At 44.2% G+C, this 20317-nt stretch overlaps 1 protein-coding gene across 1 annotated transcript; it reads left to right on the forward strand.

Moving 5' to 3' along the window:
• The first annotated feature begins 2242 nt into the window (after positions 1-2242).
• ARL4A (ADP ribosylation factor like GTPase 4A) lies at positions 2243-4328 on the forward strand. Its single transcript, XM_055709215.1, has 2 exons — positions 2243-2387; positions 2603-4328. The coding sequence occupies exon 2, from the start codon at positions 2687-2689 to the stop codon at positions 3287-3289; it is 603 nt and encodes a 200-aa protein (XP_055565190.1). The 5' UTR covers positions 2243-2387; positions 2603-2686; the 3' UTR covers positions 3290-4328.
• Positions 4329-20317: the final 15989 nt, after the last annotated feature.

The raw sequence follows: 20317 nt of genomic DNA on the forward strand, positions 1-20317 counted from the left end.
AACCTTACTAGTTGGCCTTAGTTGTAGTAACTTTCCCCTACTTTTCCATAGATGTAAAATCACTTTTCTATACAAACAGGCCACTTCCTTCAAAGAGAGTCATCTGTACGATCAGGATGTAAATAACCAACAAAGATAAAAGCAGTGAAACATTAATCTCAGATGTAAGCAAATGAGAATTTTGCTATTTTTACTAGAACTACAATGGATATCGTAACACTTTAGTAACATGAAACCTGGCCTACAGCACACTGTGGAATTTCTGTTGCTATACAGTGTCCTTTTACTATCAAATTACTTCTCTTTTTATACACCATAATTTTATGATTTAAAATATAAAGTACAATGCTTTCAAAGGGGAAAAAAAAAAGATTGCCAGAATATTCTTACAAATTCATCCCTTTTCAGCAGCCACATCAAGAAATTTGAAAGTCTTCTAGAAAAAATGCAGTTAATATTGAAAATGCCACCTTTTCTCTTTTACTGGAGGCAAGCTGGTCAAAGACTTGGACAATTGTGGTATGAAGTAGGGAAAACACACTTGGAAATGTAGCCTTCAGTAGCACAATAGTTTTAATTAGTAGTCAAATGTATGCTTTTAGCAAAAATATTGATTTATTTCATTTTTATCTAAGTAAGGGTTATAGATGAAGGCTCTTACAGTATGCTCTGCTCTGAAACCAGCATGCCCGATCCTTTTGTGTGCTGTTGCTGTTTTACACTGAGGTGGTATACATCCAACACAGGCAGAAGTAACCACCTACATCACCACAGCTGTAGGAAAACTACAGTGGCAAACACAGTAAGCGAAGAGGGTCATGCAAAGGAACAGAATGATGGAGAGACAGCAAGAATATCTAAGTCGAAGTACTTGGCCAGGGCCCCTCTAAAACCCCGTTATGCTCTGGAAACAGTAACACACAAAAATGTCTTATTAGGTGCTAGTAATTGGTTCAGACTTTGAAAGACTTCACTGCTCAAAGCAGGCTGATATATTAAAAGGCCACTCAACACATCCTTGTGGTGCGAGAAGCTGTCCTTGTAACTAATCCAGGCGCCATGTACGTTCAGTCAGACCAGAGCACTGCTCCCAACTCTATATACTGGGCACCTAACTGGGTGATTTCATACACTTCGTAATTCCCAGCTCCTTCCGGACTGCTCTTCTCCTGTCTCACGGGAACAGGCCAAGGGCAAGAAGAGCGCGGCAAGAACACCGCGCCGGGCTTGGGGCCTTCGACTGCTCTCACTTGCTGCCAACGCCAGGAAACCGCGCCCGCGGCCCTCCCTGCCCTCCCGCCCCGCCCGCGCCCGCAGAGGGCCCAGGGGGGCCAGCAAGGCACCCGGCGGGCTCCCCCGCGGCCCACAGCCCGGCCCGCCAGCCGCCTCGCCGCGGGGGCCGGAGCCGTGGGCAGCCCGCGGAGGCTCCGAGCGCAGCCCCGACAGCCCTGCGGCGCGCCCGGCTCCCCGCGGCGGGGCGGGGGCGGGTCACGTGGGCAGGGCGGCCGCCGGGGGAAGGCGCCCCGCGGGCTAACGCTTTGAGAGCCGTTGCTAGGTGACGCGAGGGCGCGTGCCGCCCGCGGGAGCGGCCGGTGGCAAGGGAAGGATGACGCAACGGCCGGGCGAGCGGAGCGGCGGCCGCCCCGCACCGGGAGGCTCCCGGCGAGAGGGGCGTTGCTGCCGGCCCCCGCGCGGGTGCGCAGGGGAGGAGGCCGGGCAGCGCAGCCCGGCAGGTGCGCTGTGAGGCGCCGCCAAGCCGTCTGCCGGGCCGCTAGGGGGCGGGGCTACAGTGACAGCACCCGCGTCCAATGGGCGCACGCGCCTCCGGCGAAGAGGCGGGGCGCTAAGGACGGAGGCGCCGCTGCCGCCCGCCCGCCCGCCGCAGAGGGTGAGGCGCTGCCGGTACCGCCCGCCCGTTAAGGCACAGGCCCGCGCGCTGTGGCGGAGGGCGCGGCGGCTTTCCCCGAGGACTCCGCCCCGCGAGTCCCGGCGCGGGGGCCGGAGGGGGCCGTCGGGCAGGGCGTGGGCTGCGGGCGGTGCGAACCCGCCGCTGCGAAGGCCGCGGCCCCGCCCCCGGCCGCGCTCGGCCCCGGCGTACGCTCGAGGACGGTAAAATTCGAGTACTGCGGTGAGTGGCCGGTGCTGCCGGCCAATAGGCGAGGCGGCGCTCGCCCTCCTCCCCGCCCCCGCCGCTCGGCGTAGCCAATGGGGGGCGAGGGGCGGGGCGCGCGGGGCTAGGCGCGGGCTGGGAGGTGCCCCGCCGCCAGATGCGGGGGAGTCGCGGCAGCGGCGGCAGCGCGTGCGGCAGCGGCGGCACGCGGGCATGGGGACGCGGGCTGCCTTCGCCTCCTCGCGCTGAGGGACGCGCTCGCCGGCGGAGCCAAGCGGTAGGCGCGGGGCGGTGGCGAGGGGCGCAGGTGCCCGGCGAGCCGCACTGCCGGTAGCGGCCGCGTCACGGGGCGGCGGAGCCCGCTGGGCCGGGCGCGGGGCTCGCGGCCGCCTCCGCTGTAGTCGGGGCGGCGGCGCTGGCCGGCGCGTTACGGCCGCGGGGCCCCGGCGACGGGAGGCCAGCCGCGGGTAACGCCGCTTGTGTCGTCGGCAGGATCCGGGCGTAGCGCGGCGGCCAGCGTAGCCGTGGGAGCCGGCCTCTGCTCGTGGCAGCCTGCTGTCACCGCCCCGGCTGGCGATGGGGAATGGACTCTCGGACCAGACGCCGATCCTCTCCAGCCTGCCTTCCTTCCAGAGCTTCCACATCGTCATCCTGGGACTGGACTCCGCGGGAAAGACGACCGTGCTCTACAGACTGCAGTTCAATGAGTTCGTCAACACCGTGCCCACGAAAGGATTTAATACGGAAAAAATCAAAGTGACCCTGGGCAACTCCAAAACGGTCACCTTCCACTTCTGGGATGTGGGCGGCCAGGAGAAGCTCAGGCCGCTGTGGAAGTCGTACACGAGGTGCACCGATGGCATTGTGTTTGTGGTGGACTCTGTTGATGTCGAGCGAATGGAGGAGGCCAAAACAGAACTTCATAAGATTACTAGGATATCTGAAAATCAAGGAGTGCCTGTCCTTATCATTGCTAACAAGCAGGACTTGAGGAACTCTCTCTCCCTTTCTGAAATTGAGAAAATGTTAGCGATGAGTGAGCTGAGTTCTTCAACACCCTGGCATTTGCAGCCTACCTGTGCAATCATTGGAGATGGACTCAAGGAGGGACTGGAGAAACTACATGATATGATAATTAAGCGAAGGAAAATGTTGAGGCAGCAGAAAAAGAAGAGATGAGTTCTATCTTGACTTTTCTATTTTAGATTAGTTACATGGTCAAAATTTGACATGAGACAGCTTCCAAACCCAGGCCTGCTTGTTTGGATGCCGTTAAGCTTAGTTATGTTAAACAATCGGTTGCACGACCTTGCCGAGTGGAAGGCTGTGCAGTTACGGAACTTTTTTTTTTTTTAACTAGTCTCTTTTGAGTTTTATGGCTCTGCATTATTTCAGAAGCCCTAATAGATGATGTAATACTATCAGGAAATGGATGGGTGGGTATATGTGACATGGATGTCTAAATAGCCAAATAAACTGAGGGTTTTCTGCTTAGTGTTGTATTCATGTTTGAGGGTGCCCTCTGCAAGCAATTTGCATTGAAGGCGTTCTGTGTTTTTAAACTTATAATGCTCGTAAGTGGAGTGTTTAGGTGAACATTATACAGCTTTAAAAATATGTATGAAGCTAGTAACCCATTATTTCAAGAGGCTGTTTCTTACCTTGTTTGGGGATTTCTATGAAAGCTTGGCTACATGTGTAGTTTTTTTAAATTTGGCACTTTTTGAAATTGAATCATGTTCAGTTCAAGTACTTGAAATTTAAGTGCTGTGGATTCTTCAACTGATAAAAGAATGACTTTCTGACAAGTAAAAATGTAAACAACACGCTGGAGCATGAAAAAGTCGTTTCCCAACATAGAGCATGTTTTTGGTATGTAGCGTTCTTATTTTTTTTTAGAAGTAGCCATTCATCATTATAAAGTGCTAATCAGGTTTAAAAGTGTTACTCAAAATTAGTAATTTATTTCTGAATGATGAGCATTATGTCCTTCTACTATCACTATCTAGTTAAAAAGTAAATTAATTGCAGTAAAGGAACTGTAAAGAATAACTCTGGCTGTTGTGGTTCTAACCAGTGCAGCATTCTTCGCTCTACTGGTGGTTTTTCTGGCAATAAAACAAAATTATAATGAAGTAAAGATGGAGTTAAAATTAGCAGAGCACATCTTGTATCTCCCAAAAATACCCCCTTTTATTAAAGTGGTATTGCTATGTCACTTTCACCGTATGCTTTTTTTATCGTGACTCTTAAAGTATTTTGTGGTTAGGAATGTAATAATGCTTTATACACTCAAACATTTGACACTACCGGGGTGGGGTGGGGGGAGTGGGGGAAGAAGACTTTCAAGATGGGCCTGTGTTCTGCTTTAATTATGCTTTAAGCTGTTCTTGTTTACAGAGTGTGCAAACAGTGTTAACCGGGCAGGATAGTGCTTGATGGAAAAGGGAGGGTAGTTTTTCTTACTGGTAGAGAGCTTCAAGTGACTCTAGATACTTGGCTGGCAATTAAAAGGGCTAAAACGGAGCCTGGATTTTTAAGACTAACTTTAGCGGTGCTGTAAAAATTCATCAGAATGTTAGATGCTCTTTAAACTTCTAGTGGAAATACCAGATTAAAAAAAAAAAAAAAGGCAAAAAATCTATTTCCTCCTTTTACTCAACCAGCAAAGTAATAATTTTTTCTTACCTGCTGCTGTGTATCAGGAGGTTGACAGCTACAAACCTGAATGTCAATCAGTGTAACTTAGATATGTTTAAAGAAAAAAAAATCAAACTTTTTAACCAGCAGCTGTTTGTCCAGGAGGTAACCAAAAATGCACTTTAGTGTCTTCAATAACTGAAAGGTGACAGCTGTTTTTTTATGACATCTTGGTCCTTTTTGAATAAATTGAAGTAGCTTCCAGTGGAGCTTTTGTATGTTGGTTATACATGTACCTGCACTGGTGACATTGTAAGTCACTTACTCAAGTAATGTCTATATTTATAGAAATGTGGATGACTTCTTAAACCTCAATAAACAATTCAAAAAAAGTCTGTAGAGAGAAGGTGTCTGACTACTTGTACTACAGTGGTATGTTCTCATCAACCTCTGTGCACATATTGGTTCTAATAACAGTAGAACTATTTCTGTTCAAAACCAAAGTCTTGCAAATGTGCTGAGGCTCATAAATATCACTGTTATAAATTACAGGTGTCTCCTTAAAAACTTTTAACTCAATGGCATGTCTGTATATTTGCAGAAGAAATATTAACTGCAGTGGCTCTTTTCTGAAGTGGTGGATCTTGCATAATTTGAAAAATCTTTTATATAGCTGAACCTATTTTGTGTTACGTGCAATGCTTAATAGGCAATGTTGGGCATTTATCATGTGTACTCACAGGTGGTACTTAATTTAGTACCTTCAGGCTCACGTATCTGAAGCTGAGAGATTCACGTGTATTTAAGCCTTGCGTGAATTTCCTCCTCAGATTTTATGGCAGTGAGTAGAATGTGGCAAGAGATACGGAAGCTTCTAATTAACTTTAGAACCTGATCGTAGACAAGACATGCTTCATTTAGCCTGCAAATGAAAATTGCTAAGTTTGAAGAAGAACATCTAAACCTATGTCTCAAAAACCTGGTAGTTTCATTTGTTTATGTAATGTGTGGCACATTGAGGTGTAGGTTACTAACAGTTTTGAGAAAAAGCTATATTGGTGATGCTGAGCCCTATGAATTTGAGGTGCAGTTAGTATAATCTGGCTAACATTTTCCTTCTTACTAGGTGCTAGTACCAGGTACTAGTAGGCTGGGGAAGGTGAGATGGCAGGCTGGCTTTTTATACCTAGTAAACAGCCTGTACAATACAAAATAATAATTGCTTCGTTTTGAGTATGTTAGGCTTGTATTGGGACTAGTTGAAAAGTCATTCTGCTTGAAAAGTCAAGTGGATTTTGTTCTGCCTGTTAAACATGCTAGTGTTTATCTGGTGACAGTCTCTCTAAACTCTTCTATGTATAAGAGCTTCAGTGACTGATTTTAAGTGCAAAGACATGACTGATCGGTACTCAGCCACTCTGGAGGAATAAGTGAGAGAAGGTGGAGAGTAGGGTTTCTAAAATGTCATTGTTATGTTTAATACTGACTTGGAGGCAGAAAACTGAGTGGGGGATGAGCCTTTATCTGTACTAGAACTGTTTTGTTGGAGTATTACTGTAACTGTTCTAAGTAAAATATACAAATGTAGCTGTACCTGAAACTCTTTTGTGTTACTATGACGAAGTCTCCAAGTGATTGCAGGAGAGCATTTAGTATCTTAGCCAACTGAGTTTCTGCTGACATAGTTCTGTCAGCCTGGGATCACTCTCTTCCACACAACGATTTGACAGTTCTGGCCTAAATACTGGTATGTGTAAGAAAATCTTTAGAGAAGCTGAGTAAGTAGGTGTAATTTTATTACAATGCTGGAGTTAACTTCAATTTTAATATTTTTTTTCTAAAATGGGCTACAAATGACACCGTTCTTCAAGGCAGTAGGTAAGTTAAGTATCTTAAACTGCTGCTAGTTTAAGGAGGTATGGAATTGCTTTTAAGTCGGTACAGCGCTGTTGAACAAACCACAAGGTCTTGTAACCTTATCACCGTTGTCTTAGCTTACAGAAGTTGGTCTGGCGTTGCCTCAGCTGTTTAAGCACACCCAATCATTTAAAGTTAACTAGCCTTCGGGATCTGGCCTCTTGTTTTCTAGCTGTGTAGCTGTGTATTGGCTTATGACTGTTTCAGCTTGCAAAAAGTACTGTTAGGATGGTGAGACTCCTTCAGGTTCTTGACATCACTTTTAAGTTGTGTTGCTTGGAATGTGCATTTACATGTTAAAATAAAAAACACTGGGTTTCAGCCAGGTGATCGGTGAAACTTTTCTCTCTTTGTATTTTCATGTTTTTCTGAGACATGCTTGATGTTTTGTGTGGAAAGCAGTACCCACAGTCAGTCCGGTGTTCCCAGCCTGACTTTGGTGCTTCTGTACCACCTTACGCAGCACGTTGATCCTGCAGGAGTTTATTCTGTGGGCCTCCTCAGCTGCGGAGCAAGGAGGAGCTGCAAGCAGTCTGGTCCGGTGGGGGCTAGCTGAGCCCTGCTGGACCCCGGCAGGTCTGTGTGAAGGCAGCTCTGCCTTCTTGGAGGGGCTTACTTGCATCCTGGATCCTTTGTTTACAAATAGCAGGGTGTTAATTAGTGTCTGGTTGAAACTTTTTGTTGAGAGGCCAGTGTCATTGTTGGCATTGCAGGAGGATTTAGATACTGCTACAAAGAAGGACTTGATAAGGCAGAGTGTGGAAGACCTATAGGCAATCTGCATACCCTGTATATAGGGCATGGACCCTCATGCAGTCTTGATTCAGCTGTGTGGGCTGTGGTGCATCTTCCTTTACTTCGGAGGGAGAAAGAATCTAAGCGTGAATCGGTGCTTTTTGGATCAGTGTTTTCACTTTACTGACGGGTGACTCATCTTTTGAGGGGTCACAGTGTATACAGCCTGGCCCTGACCGCTGGCAGCTTTGTGTCCCTGAGCCAGAACAACAACTGCTGCTGCTGAAAGGGATGTGTAGGGAGCTGTGAATGGGCATTGTCTCCTGTTTGTTTAGTCTGGGGGATGAGGAAAGCATTTTATTTTATTTTTTTAATCCTGAGTGACATAGGTATGTGAAGGCCTGCCTCTCTTGCGCTGCTCTGCAGGCTGTGGTTATTTTTAGGAACAGTACAAGACTGCAGAGCTGTGTGGATCAACTCTTGCATGTGTTTTTAAACTGAAGGGAAGTGCTCAGCCTGACTTTGCAGCAGGGGGGTGCCTGGGGTTGTCATAAGGGCTCCCACAGCCACCCTGCCTATCTGAGAACAAAATGACAGGCTGATCTGTAGCTGGCGGCTTGCCCTTCTTTAAAACATCAGTCAGTGTTCTTAAACCACCTGTAAAGAAGCAAAAACACAGTTTCAAAGATCTAGCTGGAAAAAAAAATGCCAGGTAGTAAATTAAGGACTGGACTTTCCTCCATGCCAGTGTCCTGGTTTTTTGGAGCTCGCTGTGAGTGATCCAAGGCACCTGTGTGGTGGCTGGGTGATGCTGCCTGCAGTCTGCGTGCTTGCTACGGGGCCTGGCGAGTGGCACAGCCACTGAGTACTCGCACACTGATTTTATTCAAAGGCAAACCCAAAATCTTAAGGAGAAAAAGTAGGCAGGGAGGCCAGACAGTGCTTCCAGACTGGATACCTGCTTGCAAGCAGCGCAGGAAACTAAGAGATGATCATCCCTGAGCTGCGAGGATTATACAGTTTCTTAGTCGCAGCTATATTTACACACCTGCTACACCAGAATTAAGAGCTCAAGATGACAGAATAGTTAGAAAAGAGAAGGTCAAGTACAGTTGTTGGCTGTGGGGTGTTGTGGAGGGAGAGAGAGGATTTGAAACTTGGGTTTTCCTGGTTTATCAAGACACAGTGAACCGTAAGGGGAATAGCCATGCCTTTAGGCTGCTTAATTGGTTTTAAATCTTTATTGGTTTATGCACTGTAGTTTTCCTATTGCTGAAATGAAACAATACCTCATTTAGGAAAACCGCCTAATCACTGCATTAATCTGAGTCCACTGACAAAGGAGAAGGTTAGCAGGGGTGTTGAGCCTTGTTAAATGCACTGAGGGCTCCTGGCTGGCTCACAAGCTGCTGTATTTCAAGGTCTTTTCTAAAAATAGCAGAATGATAGAATTTAGGTCAGGCGAGGTAAAGGTGTGAAGCCTGATATCTCAGACACTACCACAGTCCAGAGGTACCTGTAACCAACTCACCTTCTGTTACCATTTTGTGAATGATAAATAAGAAAAATGTCCTGTGGAGCATAACGTTCTCATCCCTTTCCCATTGCAATGTCATTTGCCTTGAAATCTTTTAACAGGTTTTGATATTGGAACACCATTGAGTTGGGTGTCGTAAGGATGAGTGTGTGAGTCAAGGTCAGGAAACTCTGCTGCAGTGACTTGGTTAGCTAAAACCAGTCTTTTTGTAAAGCTGGCTTAACATGGACAAAGATGACATAGAAGAGGGAAAAATCCTAAAAATACCTTCTTGTTTCTAACATTAGCTGAACTCTGCTGGTTTTATAATTATTGGATGCTGTTGTAGGCATGAGGTACTACTGGTTTTCTGACACCAGTTGTGTGATGATCTCTAAGATGCCTTCAGCCACTTGGAGATCATGAGTGTAAGGTCTCCACAGTAATACTGGATTTATATATCCATGATGCATAAATTTTTAGCTATTTGAGGTGTTTCTGTAGGTAAATTTAGTTTCTCAAAAAAACTTGATTCTTTGTGAAACATAGATTAATGTATTAATGTCTCTGCAAACACAGTTATTTCCATTTGATTCCTGTTATAAATTATATGGTAGAATGGCAATCTACGGATTATCAGTAGCACTGTTCCCTTGAACTCCAGCTATTGTGTCTCTATTTGCATCAGAGATTAATATTCCATTTTTCTCTATTTTGTATTTCATGGAGGAGCTGAATTGTGCTGACCTTAGAAATACTAGCCTCCCTGATTTTAATTAGCTCAGAAAATTGACTTGTACATTTAAAGTCACTATAATTCAGCTGTAATCAGTCATGTTACACTGGAGACAAATGGGATTCATGGACTGAGCCCACACTGATGCTTTTTGACAGATCTCCTACTGCCACATCAATATACATCCCTCACTGTGTGCTGTGGTAGTACTGATACCAGTAAACTATATTTCTATATGGTTCAGCAGCTGTATTTCTGCCAGTCAGTCATATAACTTGTATAAAATGTTTGCTTATGTCCTGCTATTGATGTATTCATGGTAGGGAACTGTTTGAAAAAAATCTGTACAAAGACTCAGCTGTACACTACGTGGTTTGAGGTATTTGTTCTAAAGGTGCAATTTAGTTTTAAAGCACTAGAGTCGATGCTGAAAGCTGTAAGTTTAAGACTGAAGATTGGTACATCCAGCCCAGCCACTGAGTGCTTGGCATTTTTACCCTGAAGTCTCGTCATCTATGTGTAAAGCAAGAGTCTCATAGTTGCTTTTACATTTAAATTCATGCTTAAAAGTACTGTGAGATAGTAACGTACTACAGAAATAGTGTACTGGAAAAGTAATAGAAAGACTGTAACAGGAATTTGGGGTTTTTGATTGACCTGTAACACATTTGTACTCAATAATTAGGCATCAGGAAATCATACTATTTCAAAAGTAATGCGTTAGAGTTTAAAAATACAAGTCCAACATACTGTATTATCTCTGACTGCATGAACTTCAGCTTCACAGAAAACAAAAAAATATTACCATAGTTGAAAATAATAATGTGTTTCATATTCATCAGTGAATAAATATTCATAAACTGGGTCAGTTTGATGGTTTTGTTTGGTTTTGTTTGTATTTGACCATAGCTATTTAGCAAAAGTAGTCAAAATTACTCAGTTTTCTGTTTGTATTAAATTGGGACGACTATATGGTTTTCCAAATCAGGCATATGAAAGTTTTCAGGTAGCAGTGATTTGCAAAGATCTTGAGTTAAAGTAACACATTATCTTAAAATAAGCTTTTATTTGGAATAGTAAAAAAAATGACTGGGGATTCCTTTGAAAAGACAGCTTTATTTTATATGTAGTACAGTGAGAGAGGCATGTTAGAATGAGTTCAGACCTCAGGATTCAGAGGGTCTCCTCGCTGCCTGCCTTGGCTGTAATGAATCAGTCTGCACAGGATGTGGCTGCAAACAGATGATAATGCAAAGTGAAGGGCTGGGCCATGAAAAGCCCTAGGGTGGCTCAGCGTGGTGCTGAGTTCTCACGAAGAGCTGATTGCCTTCCAAAAATAAGAACAGGAACTAGGGCAGATAATCCATGTAAAATGCACTTTCCACCCTTACACATTCACAACAATTTATTATATTCAGCATTATGGAGCTTTACATGTTGATTACATACATAATCCATCTAGGCACACCACACACACCTACCTACACACACTTCTGTTGTATTCTTGCAAACCCTGTTTGTGAGAATTTCTCTGGGATCCTGTTTTGTGGGTGTAATTTGAGAATATATAAATAGATTCATGTTTTCCCATCATTTAAACCCAAATGTGACTGCAAACCTGACAGCACTAGAAATATGAATCTTTGAAATAACTTCCTCTGTTTTAAAACTCTTGTTTTATTAGAATAAGGTAATCTGGGCTGTTCACACTGCATATGAACCATCCTGTTGCGGTGGCATTACCACTGCTCCAGAGTTCAGGCTATGTCAGCATTTCTTTTATAAATAGAAATCCTTATTTCAGAAGTTTAATAACCTAATAAGCCTTGAAATTTCACACTTGTCTGAAACTTGGCACAGAGTATTAATTTTGCCTTTTACCACATTAAATAAAAATATATATTAGAGGGGAATGTAAATAAACAAAACATAACTCATTGGGTTTTGCTGCCTTTTCTATCTCAAAGTTAATTTTGTTTATTGAAATGAAATGGTGTGAACTCACAGTTCCAAATGGAAACCTTTGAAATATTTTTCTTAAGTTAAAAGTTGCAATCATTAGCATTTGCACATCAGACCTACACACGTCACAAGCTTATGGAGCTCACTCATCATGAGTGAAATTCTCTCATTAGTGTCAGCAGAGCTATTCCTATGCGGTAACAGTTGTGGGATTGGACATATACAGGGAACAGAAACATGAACATGTCTTTCCTTGGTTTCTTTAATATGTAATTTTTAGTCCTCTCATTCACCAAGTACATTTTCTTAGCAGTGGTGGTGTGTAAAATTAAATCAAATGCATGGTTTTCTTTGTCTTGTGGAAAACCCTGGGCTTGTAAAATTTGCAGGCTGTTTTCTGAACCATAAAAAACCCCAAACCAACCCAAACTGGAGAAGGCTCTAGTCTCAGTAGAAGTGCTGAATCTTTTGACGTTTGCTCACCCCGTTTAGATAACCCTGAGATTATCCTGAGGGTAACTAAGGGCGTAGTTTGCCTAGGCATAGTTATCTTGCATAAAGGCCATTTTTTCTTAAAGCTAGAACTGATATAGGGATCCTGTATTAATGATGGCTTTAGTCTGTCCTAAATCACTTCTGGCTCTTTCCTTATGGATTCACTTAAGCCTCTGCACAGGGGGTGCAGAATCTGGCTATTTGAATCTGCAATATTTTATCCTGCCTTTGCACTCGTTTTAGCTGTGTGTACGTGCCTGCACAAAGCAGCTCTTGCACTTCCTTACCAGGGAGCAATGCTGCTCAGAAAACTAGAGGTACTCTTCACTCATACTTTGCCCAGCTGATTCTGTAGACAGCACAAACTCTATGTAGTCTGAAAAAAAAAAAACCACCAACAAAAAAAAGCACTTTCTTGGTTTTCCTTTTTTCAGATAGCAACTCCCACTTTCAGTGGAATGACCACAATTACCTATTTTGTGTTGGAAAATCCTTGCTCACTTCAAGTGCTTTGGGTCAAATTTAGAGTACCCTTCTACTCAACCTGATATCCTTCTCTTATTTACCTCTGTAAGGAAAGTTTACCATGCCTGTAATGCCCTCCCAGGAGCAGCACTGTGGGTTTTCACTGTACTACAGGCACAACAGTCAGGATTCATTTTACCTAATATTAGACCTCTAAAAATTAGGCATTCTTGTTCAATTTGGGTAACTCTAGATCTTTTTTACAGTTCACAGAAATAAATGTGTTTGTCTACGGTACAATTCATCTTAGTTCAGGAATGGTATCCAAAGGCAGGTCAGAAAAATAGCTCTGTGGTGTGGCTTGTTTCTCTCTCTGCTCTACAGTACACATACACTGATTAACTCAAATATAGACACCTGCCTTTTACACCAACTGTCTATATTTATATCCTAAATTATAGCTCCTAATCTGTGCCAGCCTTTCTGCTGGAAAATGCAGGTGTCTGCCTTTGAAATCTGTGTCAATCTATAGCAGCTGAGAGTTTTTTGCAGCACTCCTCCTTAGCAAAGCCACCTCGCTGCTGCTGGGTGCTGGTCAATGACCACGCTGTTTATAGAATGAAAATATAAACACTGGAATATTAAATAATATATCTTAAGAAAAAGTGAAGTGAAAGCTTTTATTTGCAGTGACCGCTACATTTTTACAGTCCAGATATTCTTGCTAGAGAAATCAGTAAACCAAATTACTTCCTCTTCTGGTGTTTTGTGGCTGAGTCAAACTGCCTGTGTATGCAAAGGTAGCTTTTTCATTGAATTGAGTGGGAGCGAGATAAGGCTGTAGAATTGCACAACAAAACTGCATCTACAAAAGCTTTTAGATAGTAAACTTTTATGTTTCTTTTTTTTTTAAATGTTAAGTAAATCCTGACCTACTCGTTGATAGTGTCATTGGGTCTAGCAACACCTGTGCCTGCTTCTGCATGTGTTGGGAGTTGCAGTCACTCTCATGTGACTACAGAAAGGCTACCAGGAATCAGGCTGAAACTGGTAGAGGATGAGAGGGGTTTGTAAAAGGAAGTTTGCTAGCTGGTATTTAGGGGTGACCTGAACAGACAAACAAGATGTAAGGAGCTCTGTAAGCAGAGGAAATTATCAACTGCTTCGATGTCTTCAAGTCTCCTTCTGACTAACAAGGTATGAGTTATCAATAGTCTTTCTGACGAGAAAGCTAACTTAGGAGCCGGCGTGAGAAGGAGTCTTCCTTGTCCCTATGTTGTGAAAGTTGTGGTAATTTAATTCTTAAGTGTCTGTTGTGGTCAAACTTCTTGTTGGTTAGTTAAAAGCTATTGCAGCTAATGCTCTGAAATTACATGTAACTTGTCTATTTAGTAAGCCAAACTGAAATGCTGAGAGGTGTAGTAGAGGAAGAGACCTATAAAGTAGAGGTCTTAAGGTATGGTGCTGTGACCTTTGGTGTTTAGTGAATGACTAAACAGCACATGGTGCATTTCTGTAGTCTTGGGGAAAAGTGTGAGACTTTACTTTCTTAAGGTGCTTGCTTGATTTTCAAAAGAAAGCTGTTGTGGAGGCTTCTGGGGAGGTCTGCATCCCCTAAATCAACATACCATCATGTGAAAGCACGGTAAGGATGTACCTCCTGAAGGCTTGTTATCTTGGATGTGAGACCAGATGCTATGACGTCCTATCGGTTATCTCTAGTGAGAAAATAACTGTATATAGACTCCAAAGCAGGTATTATCTGCTTCTGTAAATATCCTGCTCGCTCTGTGTATTGTGTGAATTAAACCAGGGTTGTGAGGACCCCTAAGCTAGAACTGAGACTCCTGCTGAAAAGCTGCATTGTGCCTGTTAGCTTGCTTTCTCTCTTGCACTGCAGATGTGTGTAGAAAGCCTTTACCTATTGCTTCTCCGGCCTGTGGCAGTGAATTAATAATGCATAGCATAGTGCAACTGCTTACTTGTGCTGAGTTTGCTGAAATTCAGAGATTTTTCAGTCCTGCAGAAGAGGAAGGTGGTGCAGGGGTGTGCTCCTGCAGAGGACTAGAGGACCAGCAAGGCTAGGGTTGGATATTTTGGGTAGAATGGTTAGGGGTTTCCTTGTTCCGGGGATGGGAATTTGGCAAGCATTCGTCTCACTTTTAATACGTTTAGTAATGTTCGTGGACCATTGATTATTTTTTTTGAGCCTGCTGTGCTTGTTATTACAAATTGAAATGTAGACATGTGTGAACAAAGACTTCGACAAAAAATACCCCAAAAAAAGCAGTCTGCAAGGAGATACAACAATGTTTGGAAGCTATTATTAAAAAAACTCAACTATTGAACATGGTTATAAACACTAACTGGTAGGTAATATGTTTGATTATAGAATCTTTTCTTGTATCTGTTTATAGGCCCTAATAACTGCCTTCTAATAAATGAACCTCAGTAAACAAGTGACTCCAGGTTTTGTTTGGTAATAGGTGGGTGGGGTGTGGATTTCTTCTTCCCTTGTGCAAAACTAACTATGGTGGTACTCCTTTTATCAAGCTATTCAGTTCAGTGACCTTCAGCAGTAAGACTCCACAGATGCTCTCTGGAACAGGACTGGTGAACAAGGCAGCAAGCATGGGAGAGCTCCTTTTATTCAGCGTGTGGCATCGATGTAGGTGTTGGGTTACTTCTGTCGCAAAGCCAGAGTTTGTGTGCTAGCAGCCAAGAACCCTTCTTCTGACAAGCTATAGACTCACTTGAGCTCAGGAAGTCTGCCTTTCCCAGCTCAGTGGTGGGACTCCCCCAAACAGTGTGTGCTCTAGGCAATAAAAAGCTCTTACAGTGCCAGCAGCAGTTCAGTGTGAATGAGGGTCCAGTTTGTGTATTCCCCCTTACACCTTGGGCTCTTGTCCTGTGTAGCGACGATGGTGTTGGGCTCTAACACGTTTCCACCTGTGCCCTGTACTGTGATTCTGAAAAGCTTGCTTTAAATTCTGATGTGGATCAAATAAACCTGCATCGGAGCAGACTTCTGAGTTTTCTCCCTCTCTCTTGCCTTTAAAAGAGCTTAAACAGGATACTGAGGGTATTGTGGTAACCTTGTTGCCCTTCCATAAGGAATTTAAAAACAGGATAGGATCTCTTGAGAAGTGTTTTGATAGTGAAACTAGTTTGTTGTTACTGTGTTTGAGGAGCCCTTTGTTACATTTCTTTGGTCAGTTGTCAGTGGTGTCCAGAGCTAGGAACAGTCAGCACCGTGTCTGGGCCTGCAGAGCAATGCCGTCCGCTCCACCTTCCTCTGCCTGACCCGCCAGCGGCTGCCTCCAACTCTGTGGGCTCTGAAATGTGGCACGCTGCTCGTGAGCCCTCTCCGGGGAAAAAACCATTAAAGTCACTCAGACGCAGGCTGTTGTGTAATGACAGGAGCTGAACAGAGTGTTACTTCAGTCTCTGAAGGACTGGTGATGGGGTGGTTATTGCTGCTGGTGTTGGGTGCTGATGCTTACTCTCTCGGACACCACGGTACTTAGATTTGGTTTGTGCTGGTTTGGTGAAATGATCTATCTTTTGCTGGAGCTGGCGTGGGAAAAAATAGTGACTGTCTCTTAGTTTCTATTCAGATACTTCCACTGGTGATGCTTGGGCTGCTGGTGTTTGAAGTTTGTTGAGGTTTGAAGAGGTCTTGATTATAGGTGGGTGTATGGCCTTCTCCAGGAAAAAGGAGCACCGAGGAGGGGGAGTGGGGGCCCTCGGGAAGTCCCTACCTCTGGGTGACTGGACTGGAGGGGCTCCCTGTCCCAAGATATATCCCAGTAATGCCGGTGTCACCAGGCTGTGTGCCATCTCAGTATGCAGTCACATGCGGCTGCGGCTTGAGGAGGTGGCCCTGCGGTCCAGAGTCCCCTAACCCTGTGAAGCTGCCGTGCCTTGCAAGGGGCAGGAGAGCCCAGCCGGCACGCTCGGCCCTTGGCAGGCACCCGAGAACCCGACAGATGGGTGTGAGGGGCTGCCGCGCTGGGGGTGAGGTGGGCGTCTTGTGTAATGCTTCTGCCCAGCCTCTGCAGGCAGGGCTGGAGACCAGCTCCATGCAGGTCTTGCTCTGGGGATGTTTGCAAACCAGAATAAATTGTTCTGGCTTTGGGAAGTGTTCAGATGGTGTCATCAAGCAGGGCCCAGCCTTTTTTTGGATAAAAATCAATGAGTAAACAACTTCCTTTGGAAAAGCAGAGATGGGCCATCTCTAGGGCAAGCCTATACCCTGAACGGTGGGTCCTGTTGCAGCCTGTGGCTCTGAAATGCTTCTCTGGTACAGCCCCATGGGGGGCTGCTGCTGCTGCCTCTTCTGCAAGCCCTGAACATGGTAGCTGATGTGGCATTGCCTCAGGATCCTCTGGAAGAGAGGGGGAGGTGGGTCTACTGTTCCTCACTGCCTGTCCAAGGCATGTGGGGGGGGTCTGGTTTAGTCAGTATGTGCCTGGCACCTTCTCCTAGTGCTCTGACAAAACACAGAGCTGTTTCTGTGGTTTGTAGTGTGTGCCTGGTGGTGTTATAGCAAGCTTCTTCAGCGTCTCCTCTCAGAAGGTTTTCTGTGGCTTCCAAGTATTAACAACTTTGAAATTTCTTCACTGTGATGAAGCAAAAGTGATATAATTCAGTGGAGTACTGCTTCTCCCAGGGGAACGTTGGCTTGCATAAAGGCTTTCCCATAGCCAAAATCTGCAGTCACTTAAGGATGTTATTTCCAGTATTAACATTTCCTTTATCATTTTTTTTAATGATCCTTAAAAGTAACTGGGGGGTTTTATTCGACCTTTAGATTGTGGTCTGTCTATTTATTTATTAAGCTCTATTCCAATTTTAAGGCTGTTTTGTAGTGTTGTGGATTTTTTTTAAGTGGGATCTCTGACTCTTGTATCGTCATAGGACGATGCAGAAGAGTTTTTAAAAAAATTAAAACATGTAAACTGCTAGATTCTTTGGCTGTATCTTTATGATATGAATCACTTAGTAAAATATTGCCTTCCATCCTGTAGCTGTGCTGGCACAGTTGCATGTGCAGCTGCATTATGGTCCTTACAGTGAGCTGATCTGTCTTTGGTAAAATCTCTGGGTTGCCTTCCAGTGTAACGGTGCAGCCTGCAGCTGGCGGGGCACCTATGCCAGCACAGCTGGAGGGGGCTGTGCAGAGAGCCAAAAGATGGGGCTTGAATGCTGCAATACTTAAACTAGTGCTTTGCTGTTGAAGAATTCTGGATCATGAATTACAGCCTTGATGTTTGCGAAGTAATAACCGCATGTGCAAAACATAATTCAGTAAAATGATACTTTTTGTCTATTTTCAAAAGTTGCAAGAAAAATAATACAGACTCAAAGATTCCTAGGCAGGTGTTACTGGTCTCGTTGGCTGCCATCGCTGAATAAAGAACTGAAATTACTTTAAGCAGAAGAGGTGAACCTCAGTTCTTAATGGTGTCTGCCTTAATCTACAAAGGCTTCTTATGATTACTGTTTTGATGTTTTTAACACACATTCACTTCTGTTATATTACTGTACAGTGTACCGATGGCATTTTTTTTCAGTCTTAAAGCAATGATTCTAAGTTTTTGAAAATTTTCTAAGTATGCAATTGCTATACTTATGGTGACTCACACTCTGATTCATTGATCAAAATACAAGCGTGTTTCTGCAGAACAAGGAATTTTTGTAGGCTATAAAAATATAAGCCTGCTTTAAGCTTCAAAGTATCTGGAAAGCAAAAACAGTGAAATTGTATGGTGAAAACTCCTACTAAGTTAGATAACTTCTGGTGCCCCAGAAGTTATGTGAGGTCAATTACAAGATGTAATAACTCTCAAAGAGTTAAAAAATGGCTTTTGGGGTGGTGTTTTCTGAAGTATGGGTTATTTGTTCGGTCGTGTCCATCCATCCATGTGTTCCCCCACCCCCTCCATCCCTGCAACTTACAAGGACAGAAGGATGAGAACCTGATCCTCCTCTGAAGGTTGGCAAATAAAATCTGGAGACCTCATGGTGGCTTGGGACAAGGAACTGCCTGACGGTCATACTACAGTACCTCAGCCTACCTGACTATTTCTTGATGTGGTGTGTAAGAAAGGCAGGCCTTCATCTCAATGGTACTTATGCTTCTTCCTTTCCCTTTTCTTGTTCCTCCCACCAGTGCTGTAGGGGAAAAAAACATGACACCTTAGAAATGTCATGCTTGCTTAAGTAACTCCTAGGTACCTTATCTTTAACCTTTATTTCTTCAGTTAGTGTGGGGTTGTTCAACATACTCAGTACTCAAGTATGAAGCAATACTGCATGTTAAATTCTGATGTGAAAGCCTTTGTCTTCAAATTTCATATTCGGCTTCTGAAGTGATACTGTCTACCGACAGCTTCTCAGACCACCTTGGTCAACTCTGCTCTTTGCTAGAGAATTTTAGACATGTATGAAAAATTGTGATGATAATGAAACAAGTATCACTTTTACTTCCAGTTTCGTTATATTTTTGAATGTTTGAAGTTAGATGTGTTTTGGTTGGCTCAATGGTGTTTATTTTCCTTTCAGAAGGAGGTGAGCTATAGCCTCTTTTAGAGTGTTATTTATATCCATCTCAAAAGATGCGGTAGTGGTAGAGTTGGCTACTATCAGTCTGTCAGATTCTTAGATTAGTAATTGGATTACCTAACAACGCTGGGGAGGAGGATGCAATTAATCTCCTCTGGCACAACAGCCTTCCCCTTCCCCTCTTGCCTTCCCCTCCCTTCCCCTTCTGGCTGGGCAGCCCGGCAGTGGTGCCTGCTCCTGGGGTTGGGAAATACCTGTATGCTGGAAGGCTACTGCATCTGGGCAGGCCAAACAGCTGCCTGTAAGGTGCCACCTTCTGCAAGATGCCTTGAATGGTTTGGGTGCCCTCCCTACGGTGTAAGGAGGTGCTCTGGCAGAGAGCATCAGTCTGTCTTGCTGGTCACTGCTGACCCATGGGAACTGATGACTTGCTGTTGAGAACTCTCCAGCTCTGGTGACTACGTAAATTGGAACCTATGCAGATGAACTCCCTCTTTCATGGTAAACCATCCTCTCGCTCCGTATACCTAAGGAAGCCTCAGCCTCTTCACCTTCTAAATTAACTCCTTGTTGCTACAGCACTAGGAGCTTGGGCTGTCCCTGTTGGATGCTGCAGGTTCCCCGGCCTCCCCTGGCAGTGCTGCCGGGAGAGCTGCCTGCAGCCCGCAGCATCCCTCTTTCCATTGCCCAGCCAGACCCGTACTTGGGGCTCACCCCCTCGGCTCCCATGGTGCTGCTTGCTGGAAACCTGGGCTTATATGTGGAATATAGCAATAATGTATTCATTGTTTATTAAATACAATCACAACTCATATTTAGTCCCTTCTAGACGTATATCCAGTCTTGCTTTTTGTATATTTATTTACAGAAAAATAGATTATGATGTTCTGCTACGTTAACTGAGGTGAGAAGTCTTAGCTTAAGGATGTGACTTGCCTTTATATCTGGCCAACTTCATTGTGATATCTGTGTCTCTGGGTAGTGAAGTGACAAAAGATCTTGAAATGACTGCAAACAAGCCTGCTGACACTTAAAATACAATAACAAAAACTGGTATAATTCTCTTTATCCTATTTACTTGTCTTGTGATACACGGGCAAATATCTTACAGTTCAGTTGAGCTATGTTCTGTTTTGTGTGCTATTGTGTTAGGTAATTGGTTTTTTTCTGTCAC

This window comes from Falco cherrug, chromosome 4 (genome assembly GCF_023634085.1).
Source record: "Falco cherrug isolate bFalChe1 chromosome 4, bFalChe1.pri, whole genome shotgun sequence".
Classification (NCBI taxonomy): Eukaryota; Metazoa; Chordata; class Aves; order Falconiformes; family Falconidae; genus Falco; species Falco cherrug.

Bases quoted from the DNA above. Each gene is read 5' to 3' on its own strand.
- ARL4A (XM_055709215.1), top strand. From the start codon at position 2,687: ATGGGGAATGGACTCTCGGACCAGACGCCGATCCTCTCCAGCCTGCCT.